Source organism: Danio rerio, chromosome 11, assembly GCF_052040795.2.
Source record: "Danio rerio strain M-AB ecotype USA chromosome 11, GRCz13ab, whole genome shotgun sequence".
In the NCBI taxonomy this organism is placed as follows: Eukaryota; Metazoa; Chordata; class Actinopteri; order Cypriniformes; family Danionidae; genus Danio; species Danio rerio.
Genome location: NC_141031.1, coordinates 33,292,526 through 33,310,707, shown reverse-complemented (window position 1 = coordinate 33,310,707; position 18,182 = coordinate 33,292,526). Strand labels below are relative to the sequence as shown.

The 18,182-nt window shown below is 35.8% G+C and overlaps 1 protein-coding gene across 1 annotated transcript; it reads right to left on the bottom strand.

Moving 5' to 3' along the window:
- Positions 1-734: 734 nt before the first annotated feature.
- On the bottom strand, positions 735-18,040 carry tmem178a (transmembrane protein 178a). Its single transcript, NM_001076640.1, is given in 4 exon segments — positions 735-1,906; positions 5,510-5,647; positions 11,730-11,843; positions 17,321-18,040. Coding segments are annotated over 4 exon segments (906 nt in total). The 5' UTR covers positions 17,733-18,040; the 3' UTR covers positions 735-1,664.
- Between the last annotated feature and the right edge of the window lie 142 nt (positions 18,041-18,182).

The following is an 18,182-nucleotide window of genomic DNA, read 5'->3' as shown; positions in this document are numbered from 1 at the left end:
GGACTCATGCTGTAGGTTTAAATTGAATCAGCTTAAAAATGTAAGGCAACCAGGATTTTTTTACAGTGTAAAGAAAACTACAGAACTACTGCTCAAAATTAATTGCTCGACTTTTCCAGGCCATTAAATTAATTATGCGACTATTTTTAAATGCATTAACTTCCTTGTTAGCTTTTTTAACTTGTCAAAAATGTATTTCTTGAATTGAAATGTAAAACATAAATGTAAACTTAAAAATGAATTGAAATGATGAGAAATGTTGGCTTGGTGATTAACAAATATGATATTTTTAAAGTATAAAAATTACTAAAACTTATAAATCAAAACTAAAATCATGTAATTAAATGATAAAAATATATCATAAAATTGTTTTTAAATTTATTTAATACTGAAAAATATTGTTTTGCTAATTCAAAATGTCAATAAAAACCTCACCAGTACCATACTAACATACATAATACAAATAAACACTACGGATCACATGGGAAAAACTAAATCAGCAACACTAATCATTACTTAATTACCCTAAACTGCTTTCCTAGAATTTATATATCACCCATATCAATGTGAGTCCGAAATCAACAGCATTGTGTAATATTTCTGCACATGCAGTATTTTTTTTACAAAAGAGAGAGCAGAAAACATGCTGGCACAGCTTAAAATGATCCACCATATGGCTGCATGGCAAAAAAAGAATAAAACAATCCCAAAACTCTGCCCAAATTCTCACGAAATGGTTTCTTCATAGACCTTTATTTCATCATTATATTATTTTGATTTACAATACACTTTCAGGAACACAACAGAAATTTCGAGGCGAACGGTACATGTTTTCAGTAATATGTCACTGTTTTGGCTCAGTTTTTTTTGGGTGGGGGGGCAAACAATATCCAGCAGTTAATATAATCCCCGTCGCTTTATATTCGTTCAGAACTGGTATTTTGAACAATGGCATGACGTCAGGAGCGAGGCTGGTTGATTCGAGAGCATCCACTTCAAGCATGCGGCCATAATAAGATTGCACTGCTATAGCGAGAGCCGCGTTCGACTTCATCCAATCAGGAAATTTTGCATATATGCACATCTTACATCTCCTCGTGTCTCTTTGATTTCTCAATCCTTTTGAATATCGGCCTCCAGCTGTTACCCAAAGGTGATATATATGCAATCATGCCTTTATACATTTGTCTGATGTGGTGACATGAAGCGCCCTATTCATCCCTGACTGGATTTGACTATTTGAGTCGACTCCTATCTGTTTGCGAACCAAAACCTACGATTTAATCACATAAAAAAATAACACTGAGCGTAATCGTTTGAATTTCAGACGGTTTGCGTACAAAACAAAAGAAAACTGTGGCTCAGATCCTAAGTATCACCTGATCCAGAGGATGATTGCATCACAACAACCCACAAACGTACACATATCATTGTCAAATCAATAGATTTTTTTGTTCGTTACTTTCATACATGTATATTTGTTTTTGTGTGTTTGTGTTTTCTTTTATTTTTTTATTATGTGTTTGATTTGTAAGGAAATGCAACAGTCTTGTCTTTCACTCTGTATAACGTCAACGCCACTCCATAAGTCATGAAGTCCACTTGAAATCGTTTTCCTAAAGCGCCGAGTGCTGATTAATGTCCTCCAGGCCACCAGGAGGCGCTCATACCGAAGACTCCCGCGCCGTTTTGGAGCGAAGAGCCTTTGTGCGGCTCAGGAAGGGATATGTTGTGCAGATGCAGCCAGACGCCACTGTTAGCCCCAGACTGACCCACGCGCAGAAGATGGACCATCCGTAGCTGTGGTCCACGTCACTGGGCAGGCCATAAATGAAGGGAGGGTTTCTGGAGAGGTCGTACGAGACACTGGCGGCATATGTGCACAGTGAGATCGTGCAGAAGATTCCTGCAGGAGAGAAGAAGAATCAGAAGAAGCACTTTGAGGTGACTGATTTGAACACATGACTATCCTGATTTCCAGAGAAAATGATGATAAAATTACATATAAAGCAATATCACGCAGGCTTGTGTGTTTATAGATAGATTTTTGATGTTCTTCTGTTTAAAAGGAAGCAAGACAGACTGAAGAATGTTGGCTATTTTTGTTGACGATTAAGAAAAGAAGTGTGCTGAACTTTTTTATGTCGCTAGGCAACAACTGCGGGTTGTGCCCGAGTGTTGCTGTTGATATTGTTATAACTGTAATATATAATAATATTGTGATATTCAAGATTTATGAAGTCATACAGCTCCAGATAACTCCAAGCAGCGACCACAAGTCTCTCCTCCGTCTTTAAAAGTCTCCATAGTGGTCTTGACAACACAACCACTGCTGTCTCCTCAACGAAAACCCCATCTCTGCTTTCATTTGATTGGACAATGAAAAAGACTGACGTAACACTGCCTTACATAGAATTTTTTGTTCCTACTATAGAAATCAATAGCTACTTTTTTTCCCACCATTCCTTAGAATATCCAGCCTGATCCCACGAGGAAACGTAAGTATCTTAAATTTTGTTAGTTTAGTGGCTAATTCGTTTTAATTCATACGAGTTCAGTCGTACAAAAATGTGTAATTTTAAAAAGGAGGCGTGGCACCTAACCCCACCCCTACCCCAACCGTCATTGGGTGATGACCAAATCTTACTAAATTGTACGAATTAGATCGTACGAATTCATACGAATTAGCCACTAAATCAAAAAGTTACAAATTGCCTTGAGATTGCGTTGGAATATCTTGTTTTGTGTTCAACAGATCAAAGAAACTCATAAAGGTTTAGAACCATTTGAGGGTGTGTAAATATACATTTTTGGATAACCTATCGCTTTAAGACATCTGCAAGGGCGTAGAATTGGCATGGATGGAGGGAACATGTCCCCACCAATATCCATCAATTACTAAAATGTCCCTAACAATAATTTAATCGTCTTCAAAATGAAATAATACTCCATCAACCCTTAGTAACCTACATGTGCACAAAGTCAAGTTCGGTACGAGTTCACCGTAACACTATTAACCAAGATATTCGCTTTTATTTTTGGCCTCCATGATTAGGAAAAACTATATTCGGGATAAACCAGTAAATTGCATCACACACCTCTCTTAATTTCTCTTCATTCATACCTCCTTAAAGGCCGACTGTAATAATACTATGTAAATTAGCTTTTGCAGTATGGGATGGGATTATTATTTGTATAATTAAGTGTTTATTATATATTATAAAGTTGTTTAATCATGTTTTTAAAAGAGCAAAACAGAATTTGTGCTGTTCAATGCATGCACTCTAGAGATGTACGTCCCTACCAATGTCAGAAGTGAAGCTACACCCTTTTGCATCTCAATATGTAAACTGTCTGGGTTAGCACTCTTCGCCATGAAACGGAAGTCTTATTTTCCTCTATCGTGATGTACGTCCACTTGAAACAGTTTAGAAATTTAAAAGAAATGTAGGGGTGGTGTCATTTTGGAAATTCTTGCCCAGATTTGGCATAAAGCTGGCACAGCAGGCATTCATCCAGCACTGGCATACAGCATGGCCCTGGTCTGACACCGTCTTTAAGGCAGCACAGAATACTTGGGCCAGATGTAAAATCTAGTATTTGGCTCAGACGTTACTAATGATATGTGGGCCATGTAGGTTTGGTCTGTCTTGATCCACATTTAAAATACATTATAATTCTATTCAAATAAAGAAAAAAATTCTACCAATCAGGTCGCTTCGAGAAAAAGCACGCCAATAAACCATCTAAAGCGCAATGATTCATGGGTTTATCAATTTCATTGTAGTAGTGACACACCAACATATCTGGCCCAGTTCAGGATCAGTTATGGGTTATTAACTTGGCTGAGACTTGGCCCAGATATGGTCCATGTTTGAGCCTTGCCAGACTTCAGTCATGTACCGTAACTATTAGCATTGTGTGAGCTAGAGATATTTGCTATGGGGATTGGATTTTTGGAAGATAGGTGTTGCTTATAAAATGGAATAAGATTAAGGAATGGATGAAGGTAGAATTAAAAGGAGACACGCCCTGATAACCCCACCCTAAGGGCATTCCATGTGACCAGAAGTGAAGAAAAGTAGTTTTGAGGGGGCAGGGAAGGTTAGGATATTTGATTAAAGATTCTGAGGGCAAATTAATTTTTACAAGTTAATAAAGTGCACAGATACATTTTTTAAAAACAAGCTCTACTATATATAAAAAATAATAAGAGTAAGTTTTAATATCATTCCGACTTTAAAATAAATATGAAATAAATTTCAAATAAATATCCTCTCTTGAGGCCTCATGGGACAGTGAAGTGCCACTTAAATGCAAACTTCAGAATCTCACTGTTAGTAGTAGATCATCTGGGTAGTTTTTGCCTACTCTTTTATGAAATCTATGATTTTGAACATAGCAAAAGTCAACCCACACACCGAATCCCTGAAGCCCACAGAATCATTTGCCACTATACCTGCCATAATGATGTAACCAGCAGAAAGATTCACTGAAAAATACTTTTTTAAAGGAACAGTTGTCGCAAAAAAATGAAAACTGTCAACGTTTACTCAACCTCCACTTGTTCCAAACCTGTTTGAGTTTCTCTCTTGATTTGAACATGAAAAGAAGGTACTCTGTAGAATGTTGGAAGCCGGTAGCCTTTGACTTCCATTGTAAATACAGTCACACGTGAAATTATTCATACCCCTGGCAAATTCTGACAGAAATTTTTGTTCAGACATTGAACATCGTCTTATTTTCTTTTGGGAGAAGCGTCATTTTCAGTAAAAATATAAACTTACTGGTCGAATAAAAGTAACTTTAGTTCAGAAATTACAAAGCTTGACAGTATATATACTGTATATTTTTTCAAGCGTGCGTGCGTGTGTGTGTGTACTTGCGTATGTGGTTTATATGGACCCAAAATTGCATAATGACATGGGTATAACCTAGCTGTACTCTATTAGGGTGGTTAATGAGGACAAGGATTATGTCCTTGTAATTCAAACACTTTTAAATCATACTTATGATCAGGGTTATTTTGACATTCAACATTCTCTGATGGTTGAGTTTAGAGGTAGGATTAGTGTAAGGCCATATAATCAGCGTTTGCTCGAGTTTAAAACTATGGTGAGTCCTTTATAAGCCATATATAGAAGTATTGTGTGTGTGTGAATGTGTACTTGTTTTCTACTGTATAAAACATAATATATTTATGGATAGTCCTCATAAACCAGAAGTATATGTGTGTGTATGTGTACTTGTTTTTATTTCCCGGTGGGGACGTGTGTGTGTGTGTAATGTGTGTACATATGTACAGTACTGTATAAGTCCAAGACAAATGAGACAGAAGGAGAAAAACAGATGAATATACAAGACGTGGGAGAATGAACAAGGTAGACAACAACTTGGAAAGGAAAAAGAACCACCTACAAGAAACACTGCGACTGGGAGAAACGAGTAACAAGTAGCTGAGTATGAAAAAAGAAGATCCAAGGAAGAGCGAATGAACAGAATGATGTACCTGCCATAAGGAACAGGAGTCCAGACACATGCTGAGTGAGGCTCTCCTCCCAGAAAAATCCAACCGCGGCCACGATGCTTCCACACAGCATTACGGCTGCTGCCATGCCCAAAAACCCTGCCGTGATGCGCCGCAGATCTGAAACACACACACACATATCGCCCACTTAGCCAACTCACACCTTATCTTTAGGAACTTTCACTGAAATGTGAGGATTTCAAGGGATAGTTCACCCAAAAATGAACATTTCGTTATCATCTGGTGATTCCAAAGCTTTATGAGGCTCTATTCTCCATATTTTGCCATGAACTCCAAATGAAACATTTTGATGCAAAGGTGTATTTTTAATATCATTTTTATTCAAATTTCTTTTATTGTTTAGATTTTGTGAACATTTCTATTTAGTGGTTATATATTTCATTCACTTAATAAAATCTTGTGCAAACATAATAATAATTCAATTCATCTTTATTTCTATAGCACTTTTACAATGTAAATGGTGTCAAAGCAGCTTAGCATAGAAGTTCTAGTAAATTGAAACTGTGTCAGTCCAGTTTTCAGAGTTGACGTTCAGTTTAGTTCAGTTCAGTGTGGTTTAATTTCACTGCTGAAAGTCTAAACATTGAAGAGCAAATCCATTGATGCGCAGCTCCACAGGTCCCAAACCAAGCAAGCCAGTGGCAAAGAACAAACTCCACCAGTTGATGAAAATGAAGGACTTAAAAACCTTGAGAGAAACCAGGGTCAGTTGGGCACGACCATTTCTCCTCTGGCTCTGACCAAACTTCTTGTGCAGAGCTGCAGTTAAGGCGCCAGAGGCTGGAGAACGCTGGACGTCCATCGTGGAGAAGCTGCAGGTGTGAGTAGTTCACAGTGGGTGTTCAGGCGAGCCCGTGGGATCAAATTGAACACTCATTTGTCACTGGGGTCTCATGTTGTCCACTCCTCCATGACTGCAACAGCATGTGTTCAGGATACGGCTTTGTCCAGGATTATGGAGACCTTTAGAGATTCTCTATAATCTCTTCATATGTGTTGTGCTTGAGGTCCTCGATGATTGCTATCATCTCTTGCAAGTCTTGAATCACATTACTGGTACTACACAATCTCTAGCTTTCTTAAATATACTAAAATTAGATTTTTTTTTCATTTGAAAATGAATGTACTGCTCAGTAAACACTTTTTTTGACATTTTATATGTATAAGTTTAATTTCAAATACAACAGGTGGTAAAATGTATGTATTTGGGCTAAACAGAGTTGAATTAGCTTTAGCTGCTTTTGTCCATTTCAACTGCAAATTGTAGTTAAACAAAAATATGTGTTCAGAAATTTAAAAAAAAAATATGGTGGAAATGACAAAAGAAATTATGGAAAGCAGTTTTGAACAGGGTTAATTCTTCCTCAATCTGTGCACATCACAGGCTCATATATTGCAAGGTGGTGCATAGAGCTCATTGGTCCGAGAGCAGGCTAGCTCGCATCAACCTGTCTATTGACCCTGAGTGCGACAGGTGTCGTTCTGGTTCAGCTACTTTAATCCATATGTTTTGGTCCTGTTCCTCCCTGCTCTCTTTTTGGAGGCAAATTTTCCTCTCGTTGTCTGCTATTACTGTTGATATTCCACCTTGTCGATTTACTAGTTTATTTGGGGTTCTCCCACCCGGCCACACTTTACCCTCTCATTTCTTAACCCTTCTGGCTAGGCAATTCATTCTTCTGAACTGGATGGGCCCTTACCCTCCTTCTCACACTTGTTGGATAAGAAATGTTTTCTTTTTTATGAACCTGTAGAAAATTAGGTACTCTCTTCACTGACCTAGCAGCACTATTTTCATTAAACTGTGCGAACCCGTTTGCAAACATGTCCGAACTCTTCAGCTTGACCCTACTCCTTCTGATTGAGTCCTCACCCCCTACTCATAACTTAGTAATGAATACTATAGATCTTGTGAGCACATTGTAGACCTGTATTTTCTGTATATAAGATTGCACTAGTGTTTATTAGGTGTTTTATAATTGTTATTTTTAATTATTCAATTTGGGTTTTTTTTTTTGCTCAAAATACTTTTGAGTGTATTTGCTTATTGTTCCATGTTTATGTTGTCCTTTTTGTATATTTTTGTGATGTGTTTTACAATGTTCAAATAAAACATAAAAAAAGAAATTACTCAGTTCATGGGTAAAGCATTTTATATGCTATATTAAGTCCTCAACTATTTCTTTACTGGTCTTGGATCACATCAATGGCTGATTATTATCAATGGATTATCAATGGAGTATTATTATCAAAAATAACTGAATGAAGATTAACTCTAAAACCATACAAATATAAATTAAAATAAGGTCATTAAAAAAACAGATAAATCTAAGATATATTGCTAAACTTTGCTAATGTACTCTTTAACAAACATTAACATTATTTTTGCTCAATATTCATTTATTATTGTTAGTAGTTTCATTAAATTGTAGTAATTTCATGTCAGTTTGCGAAAGTGTTTTTTGACCTATAGTTTTTCACCAATAACCTTCATTTTAGTTTTACTTAAAGAAAATAATCTTGTTTTGAAGAATTTTGGCAGCCAGTACCTATTAACATTCATAGCAGGACAAAAAGACAGCCAGTCAAAGATTGCCGATTTCCAACATTCTTCAAAATATCTTCTTTTGTGTTTAACAGAACAAAGAAACTGAAACAGATCTGAAGATGAGGATGGTGAGTAACGATGAAAGCACTTTTTTCACATATGACTTCATGTAAAGTATATCACGTTATGGGATCTGATTGAGATGCAAGCATGGAGGAAGAAGAGCTTAATTAGGAGGTCTTTTAACGAGGGCTGTAATTAAGGCTTGCAGGCTCCCTCATGACTTGCTAAGCTACAACATCTAGAGCTAATAAGATTTCTTCCAACAGAAAATGACATTTGACCAAGTTTGTGTACGCTAAACAGCACCACGGGGCACATAATCATATTATGGAGATGTAAGAAAAGGTTGTGATTACATATTCATGACGGGACATGCAATAACAGCATTAGCGCACAATAGATGAGCTGAGATATTATCATTGCGGGACTGACAATGGAAATCAGTGGTTGTCTAGCTTAAACTGAAAACTGTGAATTGGACGTATTGTTGGGTTCTAGCTTTATTTTGTGGTAGCCAGTAACTGTGTATAGTGATATATCTTTAATAGTTGTGAACCCTTATTTTTTGCTATGTTATTCCTAATTATTATTTGTTTATTTATAAGCTATTTATTTTATTAGCTTAATTCTGGTAAAAAAAAAAATTTCTACGCAATTTTTATAAATAAAAAATACTAATAAAAACATTGTCATTTAGAGCTTCTTTTTTTTTTTTTTAGAAAATGACAGTAGGTCAGAATATTTTTTTATTTGTTGTAATTGAAAATCAGGGTTATACCAACAACGATTGCTGTCTTAACTCTACTAGTGTTACATTGGTTGTTAAATTGCCTCATAATGTATATAAATGTCTTAAAACTAGGTAATTTTCTCATTGTTTTATGTAAACGAAGCTCTTTTTTCATTTGCAAGCAATTTATATTATTTGATTTGAACTAGTTATGCTCAAACTAATTCATTAACTAATATACTTGGACTAATTTACCCTGAGAATAATATAAAAACTAGATTTATTTAGGTTCAGTAATTACTTGGACTAAAATACCTTGAGAATAATGTAAAAACTATATATATACTGTATATATATATGCTCAACTAATACACGTGGACTAAAATACCTTGAGAATTATGTAAAAACTAGATAAATTTATGCTCAACTAATACACTTGGACTAAAATACATTGAGAATAATGCAAAAATTGGATATATTTATGTTCAACTAATATACTTTGTCTAAAATACATTGAAAATAAGGTCAAAACTGGATATATTTATGTTTAACTAACATACTTGGACTAAAATACCCTGAGAATAGTATGAAAATTAGATATATTTACGCTCAAGTACTAAACTTGGACCAAATACCTTGAGAATAGTGTAAAAACAGGATATATTTATGTTCATCTATTTACTTGGACTAAAATACATTGAAGATCATCTAAAAACTAGATATATTGTGCTCAACTAATATACTTGGACTTAAATGCCCTGAGAATAATGTAAAAACTGGATATATTTACACTCAACTGATATACTTATTATCATGTTTTAGTCTGTACTAATCAGTCGGACTGGAAAAAAGAAACATTTATAGTACTAAAGAATGCCTGAAGTTAGTAGGGTTCTAACACTGCAAAAAAGCCTTTCTTACTTAAAGTTGTTGTCTTGTTTCTTGTATAAATATCTAACAACTCTTAAATAAAAAAAGCATTTTATTGAAAAGTATAATTTTTGTTTAAATTTCAAGAATACGTCAAAATTAAGTGAGTTTTTCCTAAAACAGGAAGTATAATTTGAATATTTACCTTGCGTTAAGTAAAAACACACACTTAGTTTTGGCTTTCTTTATGAAAACAAAACAATATTTTTTCTTGTCTTGAAAATGTTTATTCATTCATTTTCCTTCGGCTTAGTCCCTTCATTCATCAGGGGTCGCCACAATGTAATGAACCGCCAACTTATCCAGTATATGTTTTACACAATGGATGCACAGCTGCAACTCAGTACTGGGAAACATCCATACACACTTATTCACACATACACTACGGCCAATTTAGTCTATTCATCCAAAGGAAACCCATGCAAACACATAACACTACACACACAAATGCCAACTGACCAAACAGGGACTCGAACCAGCAACTTTCTTGCTGTGAGGCGACAGTGCTAACCACTGAGTCACTGTGTCGCCCAAATGCTTATTTATTTAAATAATTTATTGATAGTTGGCCAAGAAAGAAGATAAAATCTCAGTTTTTTGCAGTGAATCAAGCCTATTAAATTCAGTTTGTCAAATTTTGTCACCTTTTCCTTCTTACTAAGTCACACTGTAAACCCCTACAGGTTGATTGAGCTTAAAAACATAGTTTTAAGCGTGTTACCCTAAAAAGCTAATATTGTCTTGTTGAACAACAAAACATACAGTAAATAAAGATAAATGCACCTTCAAAGATTTTAAAAGCATTTCATGAAAACAGTTGACTGAACTAAAAGCTTTCAATGCAATACAATTAAAATGTTATGTACATTCATTCATTTTCCTTAGGCTTAGTCCTTTATTTATCAGTGGTTGCCACAGCAGAATGAACCGCCAACTATTGTACAGTCACAACCTAATACTGGGAAACACCTATACACTCTCACATTCACACATGCAATTTAGTTTACTCAATTCACTTACAGTGCATATGTTTGGACTTGTGGGGGAAATCAGAGCACCCGAAGGAAACCCATGCCAGCACAGGGAGAAAACAAGAGGAGAACATGCAAACTCCACACAGAAATGCCAGCTGACCCAGCCGGGACTTAATCCAGTGACCTTCTTGCTGTGAGGCGACAGTGCTAACCACTGAGCCACCATGTCGCCTTGCATTTATCAAACTGACTAAAAACTTGGTTAACCTTTGAATGGTTTAAAAAATGAAGTTGAAACCTGACATATTAAGATACGTTAAAGAAACATCAAATATTTGTTGTCATAATTCTTTTGTCATTACATTGTTTTACAGTGTGGTGTTTACAGTGTGGTGTATAACTGAACAAATGGGGACATAAGTAAAAACACTCAAAAGGGGTAGTTCATTTCTCCAAAAAATTTAAATTTACTAACTAATTATTATTTTGCACAAAAGAAGATATTTTGAAGAAAGCTGAAAACCTGTAACCATTGACATCCATAGTAGAAAAAAAACAGATACTATGGAAGTCAATGGTTACAGGTTTCCAACTTTCTTTGAAATATTTTCTTTTGTGTTCAACAGAAGAAAGAAAAATCATAAAGGTTGGGAACCGCTTGAGGGAGAGCAAATAGTGAGTAAATTATCATACATTTAATATACAATGGCAGAATTTAAATTTTGGGGTGAACTATCCTTTTAAGAAACTGAACAGCATTGATCAAAATCAAACTAAGCAGAAAAGCATCAGCCTTTAGGTTTTATTTTACAAGGATTTTCTCTGCAGTTTTCTCCATGCAAAGCACACTTAACTCCAGCTTGCGAGCTCTGCTTAATATTCATGGCATATCAAGAGCTGCACAAGGCGGTGGTGAGGAAGCTTTGGGCAACTTACGTAAGAGGTGCCACTCGTCCTGCTGTATGGTCCTCGTCAGGTTGAGAGGGATGTTCCTGAGTCTGATGGGTTGGGAGAAATGGTACTTGACAGATGTGCATCGCTCTGCAATACCTGCGCACAGATCGCACACTCATTTAGGACAAACTCCCACCTTCAAACCAAGCTGAAATCCCACACAAATAAAACGACACGCTGCTGGTATATTGCATTTTCTGTTTGCACTAATCTTCTCGACTCTTTGTTTTATTGTTTGTCTTTTCCCTAGACGTTTCAAGCTTTGCTGAAACTCCAGCCTCCCCGACAGAGTGACCTTCTGTCATTATTTCCGCCTGAGTTCACACCAACACCACACAGATTTGGCCGGCGTTGGGAGCTAATTCTGCGAGCTGGAATGAGACTGCAGTGATCATGCAGCAAGCATTAGGTAATTAATAATATTTTAAAACACGTTCTGGACTCATAGTGTGGGGGGATACGGTCAATTCATTCAGTCAGAGACATGAATTCAAGCTGGCTGGATCCGAAATGTGTGGGTGAAATTAAAATGTACCCTTTCTGAACTGACTGCATTTAGTTCTGGGCAAGCCAGTGAGAAAGCCTGAAAATAAAAAAGCTAGACGTGTACTTCTTCTGTAGCTGCTGATAATGAATTCAACTCCATAGTTTTTTTTTTTTTGTTTTTGTTTTTTACGGTGATGTTAAATTAGAGCCATGCACTTTAATAAATATTAGTATTCCCAACCTGTTGACCAGTTTCCCAGGATTTTTTAATATTTTATAGGGATCTCTGCACTTCTAGTACAAACATTGTAAGCTTTCATATATACAGTTGAAGTCAGAATTATTAGCCTGCCCTTGAATTGTTTTTTCTTATTTAAATATTTCCGAAATGGTGTTTAACAGAGGAAGAAAATGTTCACAGTATTTCCGATAATATATTCTCTTCTTGAGGAATTTTATTTGTTTTATTTCAGCTAAAATAAAAGCAGTTTTAATTTTTTTTAAAACATTTTACGGTCAAAATTATTAGCCCCTTTAAGCTATATATTTTTATATTTTATATTATATATAATTATATTTACACAGTTGAAGTCAGAATTATTAGCCTGAATTATGTATAACAGAGCAAAGAAATTTTCACTGTATGTCTGATAATATATTTTTCTTCAGGAGAAAGTCTTATTTGTTTTATTTCGGCTAGAATAAAAGAAGTTTTGAATTTTTAAAAAAACATTTTAAGGTCAAAATTATTAGCCCCTCAAAGCTATATTTTCTTTTAATAGTCTAAAGCACAACCCATCGTTATACAATAACTTGCCTAACCCTAACCTAGTTAACCTAACTAACCCAGTTAAGCCTTTAAATGTCACTTTAAGCTGTATAGAAGTGTCTTGAAAAATATCTAGTCAAATATTATTTACTGTCATCAAGAGCAAATAAATAAGGATGTGCAGAAAAGATCTTCTCTCCGTTAAACAGAAATTGGGGTATATAAATGAGTCCACCTTATTTTGAAAATGAATATTTTTATCCCCTTTTTTTATATATATAATTTAAATATATAATTATATAATAATTTCTGTACATTTGAACAAAACAGATTTTTTAAAGTTGTATTTTAGTCACCGAACAGTTTAGAAATAAAAAGATAATACACTTAAATTCATGTGAAATATTGCAAAGACAAATGACAAACTACAAATAAAAAAAAAATAGTTTCCATTGATTTTTGCTTTTGAATTTTTTTATTGAATATTTTTCTCTAACATATTAAAACAAATTACTTTGGGCTATTATTATTTATACCGTTAACTTGATTTATTTTGTTAGATAAGCTCCTGATTTGGTGTCTAAACCTGGGCTGCCCCAAACTTTTTCTTACCAAGGGCCAAAACCCAAACTTTATTGAGAGCTGTGGGCCGAAAGTAATTATACTGTAGCAAACTCCATTAAATTAAAGTTGCAATTGGTAATTTCCTAATTTTTTCCCTAATTTTTTAAAATAAAAATGACTTCAACCGTATTTACTAATGTATTCTAATTTTTTGTTTATTTTTTCATTATTTGAACAAACTTATTACAATAAACCATTTTTTCCAAATCCATTTATAAAACAATGGAGTTCAATGCTAAATCTGCTAGTCATGCCTTTGCCTTGATTTGTCCCACTTTGTATCGGATATCAATTGGGCAGTGAAAATGGTTGATTTTTTAAAGAAAACAGACCTTAAATGTGCCAATTTTGTAACAGCATACAGTTCAGAAGCGTTTGGCCCAGGTTACTGCCAAATTAAATGTCCTTCAGCATACTTCTGCATTTACCCCATTTTAGGGTCAATATTTTTTTATTGCCTACAGAACAAACAATCCAGCTTTCCTACTTACCATATTTAAGTCTTAAAATTGCATTTTAAGCTGAACACTAGTATCTTGCAAAATAACTAGTAATATTATTATATAGTGCCATGATGGCAAAGACAAAAGAAAGTAGTTATTAAAACTATTATGTTTTAAAAATTAAGTTTTTCTTTCAGGAAAAGGACACGTTAACATTTTTATTCAACTTTTTTTTTTTACTTTAACACTGATATTAAACAAAAAAGCATCTTAAGAACAGATTTTTATATTCAACAGTACTTTTAAAGATTAAATAAAATGTAAATAAATATAAAATAAAATATTAAATCAAAATATTGGAATAATTTGAGCATGTTTAAAAGAAAATACTATGTCATTCTTTATACTTGTTTGGTAATTTATAAATTCAGATTTACTTAAAACCTTAATGTATAGGTTCAATCCTCAAGGAATTAATAACCTGGCCAAATGTGTAAATGCAGCAAATGTTTGGATAAAATCTACCACCAAAAGCATCAACGTTTGTACACATTTTGGTTATTTTTGTCATTCTATGAAATATAAATGATTTTATTCTATGATATGATGCTCATACTAATACAGTGATCATCAAGTCTGAAATGAAGAAGAGAAATAAAGGGGGCTGTGCTCATCTGGTTGGCACGGTGGACTCACCCTGAGCTCCTCTATTGTGATCTGATGAGACACACTTTCAAGAGCCCCTCTTTCTTTGATGGGCTGATTTGGGGACTCACACTAATAGACTATGTCACAAATCAAAGCCTGGTGCTGAAGGTCAAGTGATCGGAGTGACTTTGGACTTGATTTGAATGCAGGGTGGCACACAGCTTCCGCTTTTAATCCTGACATGATCAGATCTCTGTAATCTTTATTGACTCGGAATCATCACTCATTTCCTCTGTCTTTTTTCACCTTGAGACTTTCATCTCTCTCAAAGGAAACTTTTGCCAAACAGCTGGCTTGGTTGGCAATTTAATAAAGTTTTGTTCTGTTGAAATCTATCATGCGTGAAATTGATTTGCAGAAAGTGCCTTTGCAGTAAAATAAACAGGTCAAGAGAGAAAGAGAGAGAGAGAGAGAGAGAGAACAAAAATGGCAGGAGCTAGTGTCAGCAAAAAGTCCATTAAGCTTAAGTTTGGATAAGAGTCAGAATAAAAAGGATTAAATCGATATTTCTTCCAGGAAACAAGTGCATAATTATCCATACTCACATATGTTTTTGATGCAACACATCATACACACCACCATCATCATCATCATCATCGTCATAATTATCTGTCACAAATGCAAATCTTGTACACTTAACAGCGTCTGTCAAACAACAGGGACTCGCATTCAAAATGTAGGTGATGAAAGACTTTAGGTCTGAATTTGTCAAAATGGCCCTATATGTTGTATTTACTCAAAATAGTCATCTCATAAGCATTGTTTATTTAAAATTCTGACTACCCTAATAGCGCTTTATGTTATTAAGTCAACAAAAAGAGTCGACTCATTAGAGTAATTTACTGAGGAATTGGATAAATTGTGTGTTGAAAGCAGCACAGTTTCTATATAAAAAAATAGCCAGGTACGACATACAACCAAATATATAGTCAGAATTTACTTTTGAACAAGTTGTATGCATGCTTTTAATTAAGTTTAAATCCACTTAAATCTTTTAAATTGTGTTTGTTTATTTATTTATTTTTGTTTTGTTTTTACTAACTAGTTAATTAGAATCATTTGCTCGAAAATCTATTGCTCACTGTGGGTTTTCCTTCTTGAAAAGAGTCAACTGAATCAACTAAAAAGAATTGACTCATGAGAGTCATTTTGGCCACACGTGTGTCTGAATAAGCCAATGAAACATGGTTATTTAGTTTGAGAATGAATGCTAGTTTGAGAATTTTGAGTTTGAGAATCATGTATTATTCGGTCTGATTAAGCTAACATTTTGGTGCACTGTGCTGAGGCGAAGCACTAAATGTTGGGCTCCGTTCACACAAACCAGGTTTGGGTCCTTTGCAACACACAAAAAAACACCATATTTTATGTAGTCTATTTGTCGTAATAGCAAAGTAAATACTATATTTTAAACGTGGCCATGGTTATTTTCATTATGTTAATTAACCCTTTAACTACCTCAAAGAAAAAAATGTTTGAAGTGCATTTCCTTAACTCCTAATGTTGATAGTTAACACACTCATTGAGTTTTTTTTTCAACACATCCCATTCATTCATTCATTTTCTTGTCGGCTTAGTCCCTTTTTTAATCCGGGGTCGCCACAGCGGAATGAACCGCCAACTTATCCAGAAAGTTTTTACGCAGCGGATGCCCCTCCAGCCGCAACCCACCCCTGGGGAAACACATCCCATTATTTCTAAAATATCAGCCTCTACCAAATGGTAAATATGTCGGTGTATGGTAAAAGTAACGGAATTGCAAATACCGTATGAAAATATAAAGTGTAAGACCAATTTATTTTTAAAATATTCAAAATAAAACGTTTTGAATGCTTAATCAGTGTTATTTGTTGAAGTATGCCATCAAATATTTCAGATTCTCATTTAACATGTTTTCTTGTTTGTTTGTTTTTCCAATATAACTAAAATCAAGTGTAGTAGTGCAACAGGATTATGTTTGATTTGATTTGTTTTGTAAACCAACTGTGCTGTGTGTAATAGTCATTCTTTAAATTGCTTTAACAGTCATTATTTAAAACAGTAAAAATATGTTCAGCCATTTGGTAGAGCGGCATGTCCACATTATTGTTATAGATTATCAGTAGCAGGGTATCATTATGCTGACCCCCACTCTCTCTCTCCAAGGCCCCTGTTACTCAGATCCACCCCCTGCCCAACACCCTTAGGTTAAAACCTGTCTGTCTTATTTATTGATTGGTTAATAGCTACTGTAGGTGTGTTGATTCATCAAAAACAACTATTACATAGCCAGCTCATTACAATCATTCGTTTGGAACTAATGGAACTACTCTGGTTGCGCTGAATGCTGTTAGAGTCGACTCATGAGAATTATTTGTTTGACATTCGGACGTGCGTTAGATTTAGCGCAGGGAACTCTTTTGTGTTAGGGTAGTAGAAAAAAGAAAAGTCTCGAACTTCGTTTAGTTCTGTTGGCTGGCACTAAACCGCTTCACACCCAACTAAGCACACATTTTTTCCTCTGTATATTTTGCATCGAAATGAACTTTCCACCTAAGCCTTACCCTTCAAAATGAGTTTGTCAATATCCCTGTCCATTCCCTGGAAGTAGCATTTCCTCCATAGTCCCGAATAGGTGGAGAAAAGCGGGCGCCCGCACTCCGTCTCCAAAATGCCCATGCCCAAAATCGCCCTCCAGTTCTCCAACAGTTCCTCCTCTCGACTCCCAACGTGAATGGGCTTCATGAGCGCCAGGTTGCGCTTCGCGTTCCCGCTGTCCACCAGAGGCAGGTGATAGATGGGCATCTCCCTGTTCTTCTGGTCGTTGGACTCGGACCCGTACTGGTCGCAGTTCTCCTTGTGTCTCCTGGTGTCGGTCTCGTACCAGTGATCGGTGAAGATCGCAGTGACCAGCAGCATGAGCGCGAGCAGGCTCATGGACAAGCTGATCGCCGTTACAAGAGCCCGTTTCTCCATGTCTCCAACATCCGCGCAACTCACTCAGTCATCTCTCACGCGAAGCGGACTTTCCTCGCCGTTTCCTGGGACAATGCACCGCTTTGGGCAGCGATCTGTCATTACAGGTGGATGAGCGGAGTGTGTCTGCGCGTGCGGTGCCGTGGGCATCTATATGGGGATGCGCGATGGCCGTGCGTGCGTGTTTACCTGCACTGCCTTCGGCGTCTGTGCATCTTCTTTTAGCCGCAGTGTAGCCGCTTGTCCGTCTTTAACTCCTTCCCGAGGAGGTTTTGCATCCACGCAGAACAAAATTTCTCCGTACAACTGAACGCGCGTGTGGGAATGTCAAGGTTGTCGCGCGCCTACTGTGCCAACAATAGCTAAGGGTGTGTCAAGGAGACAGGCGAGCGCGCGACTGAACTGTTATGATGGTGATGATGATGATGATGGTGGTGGTGACTACAGTTT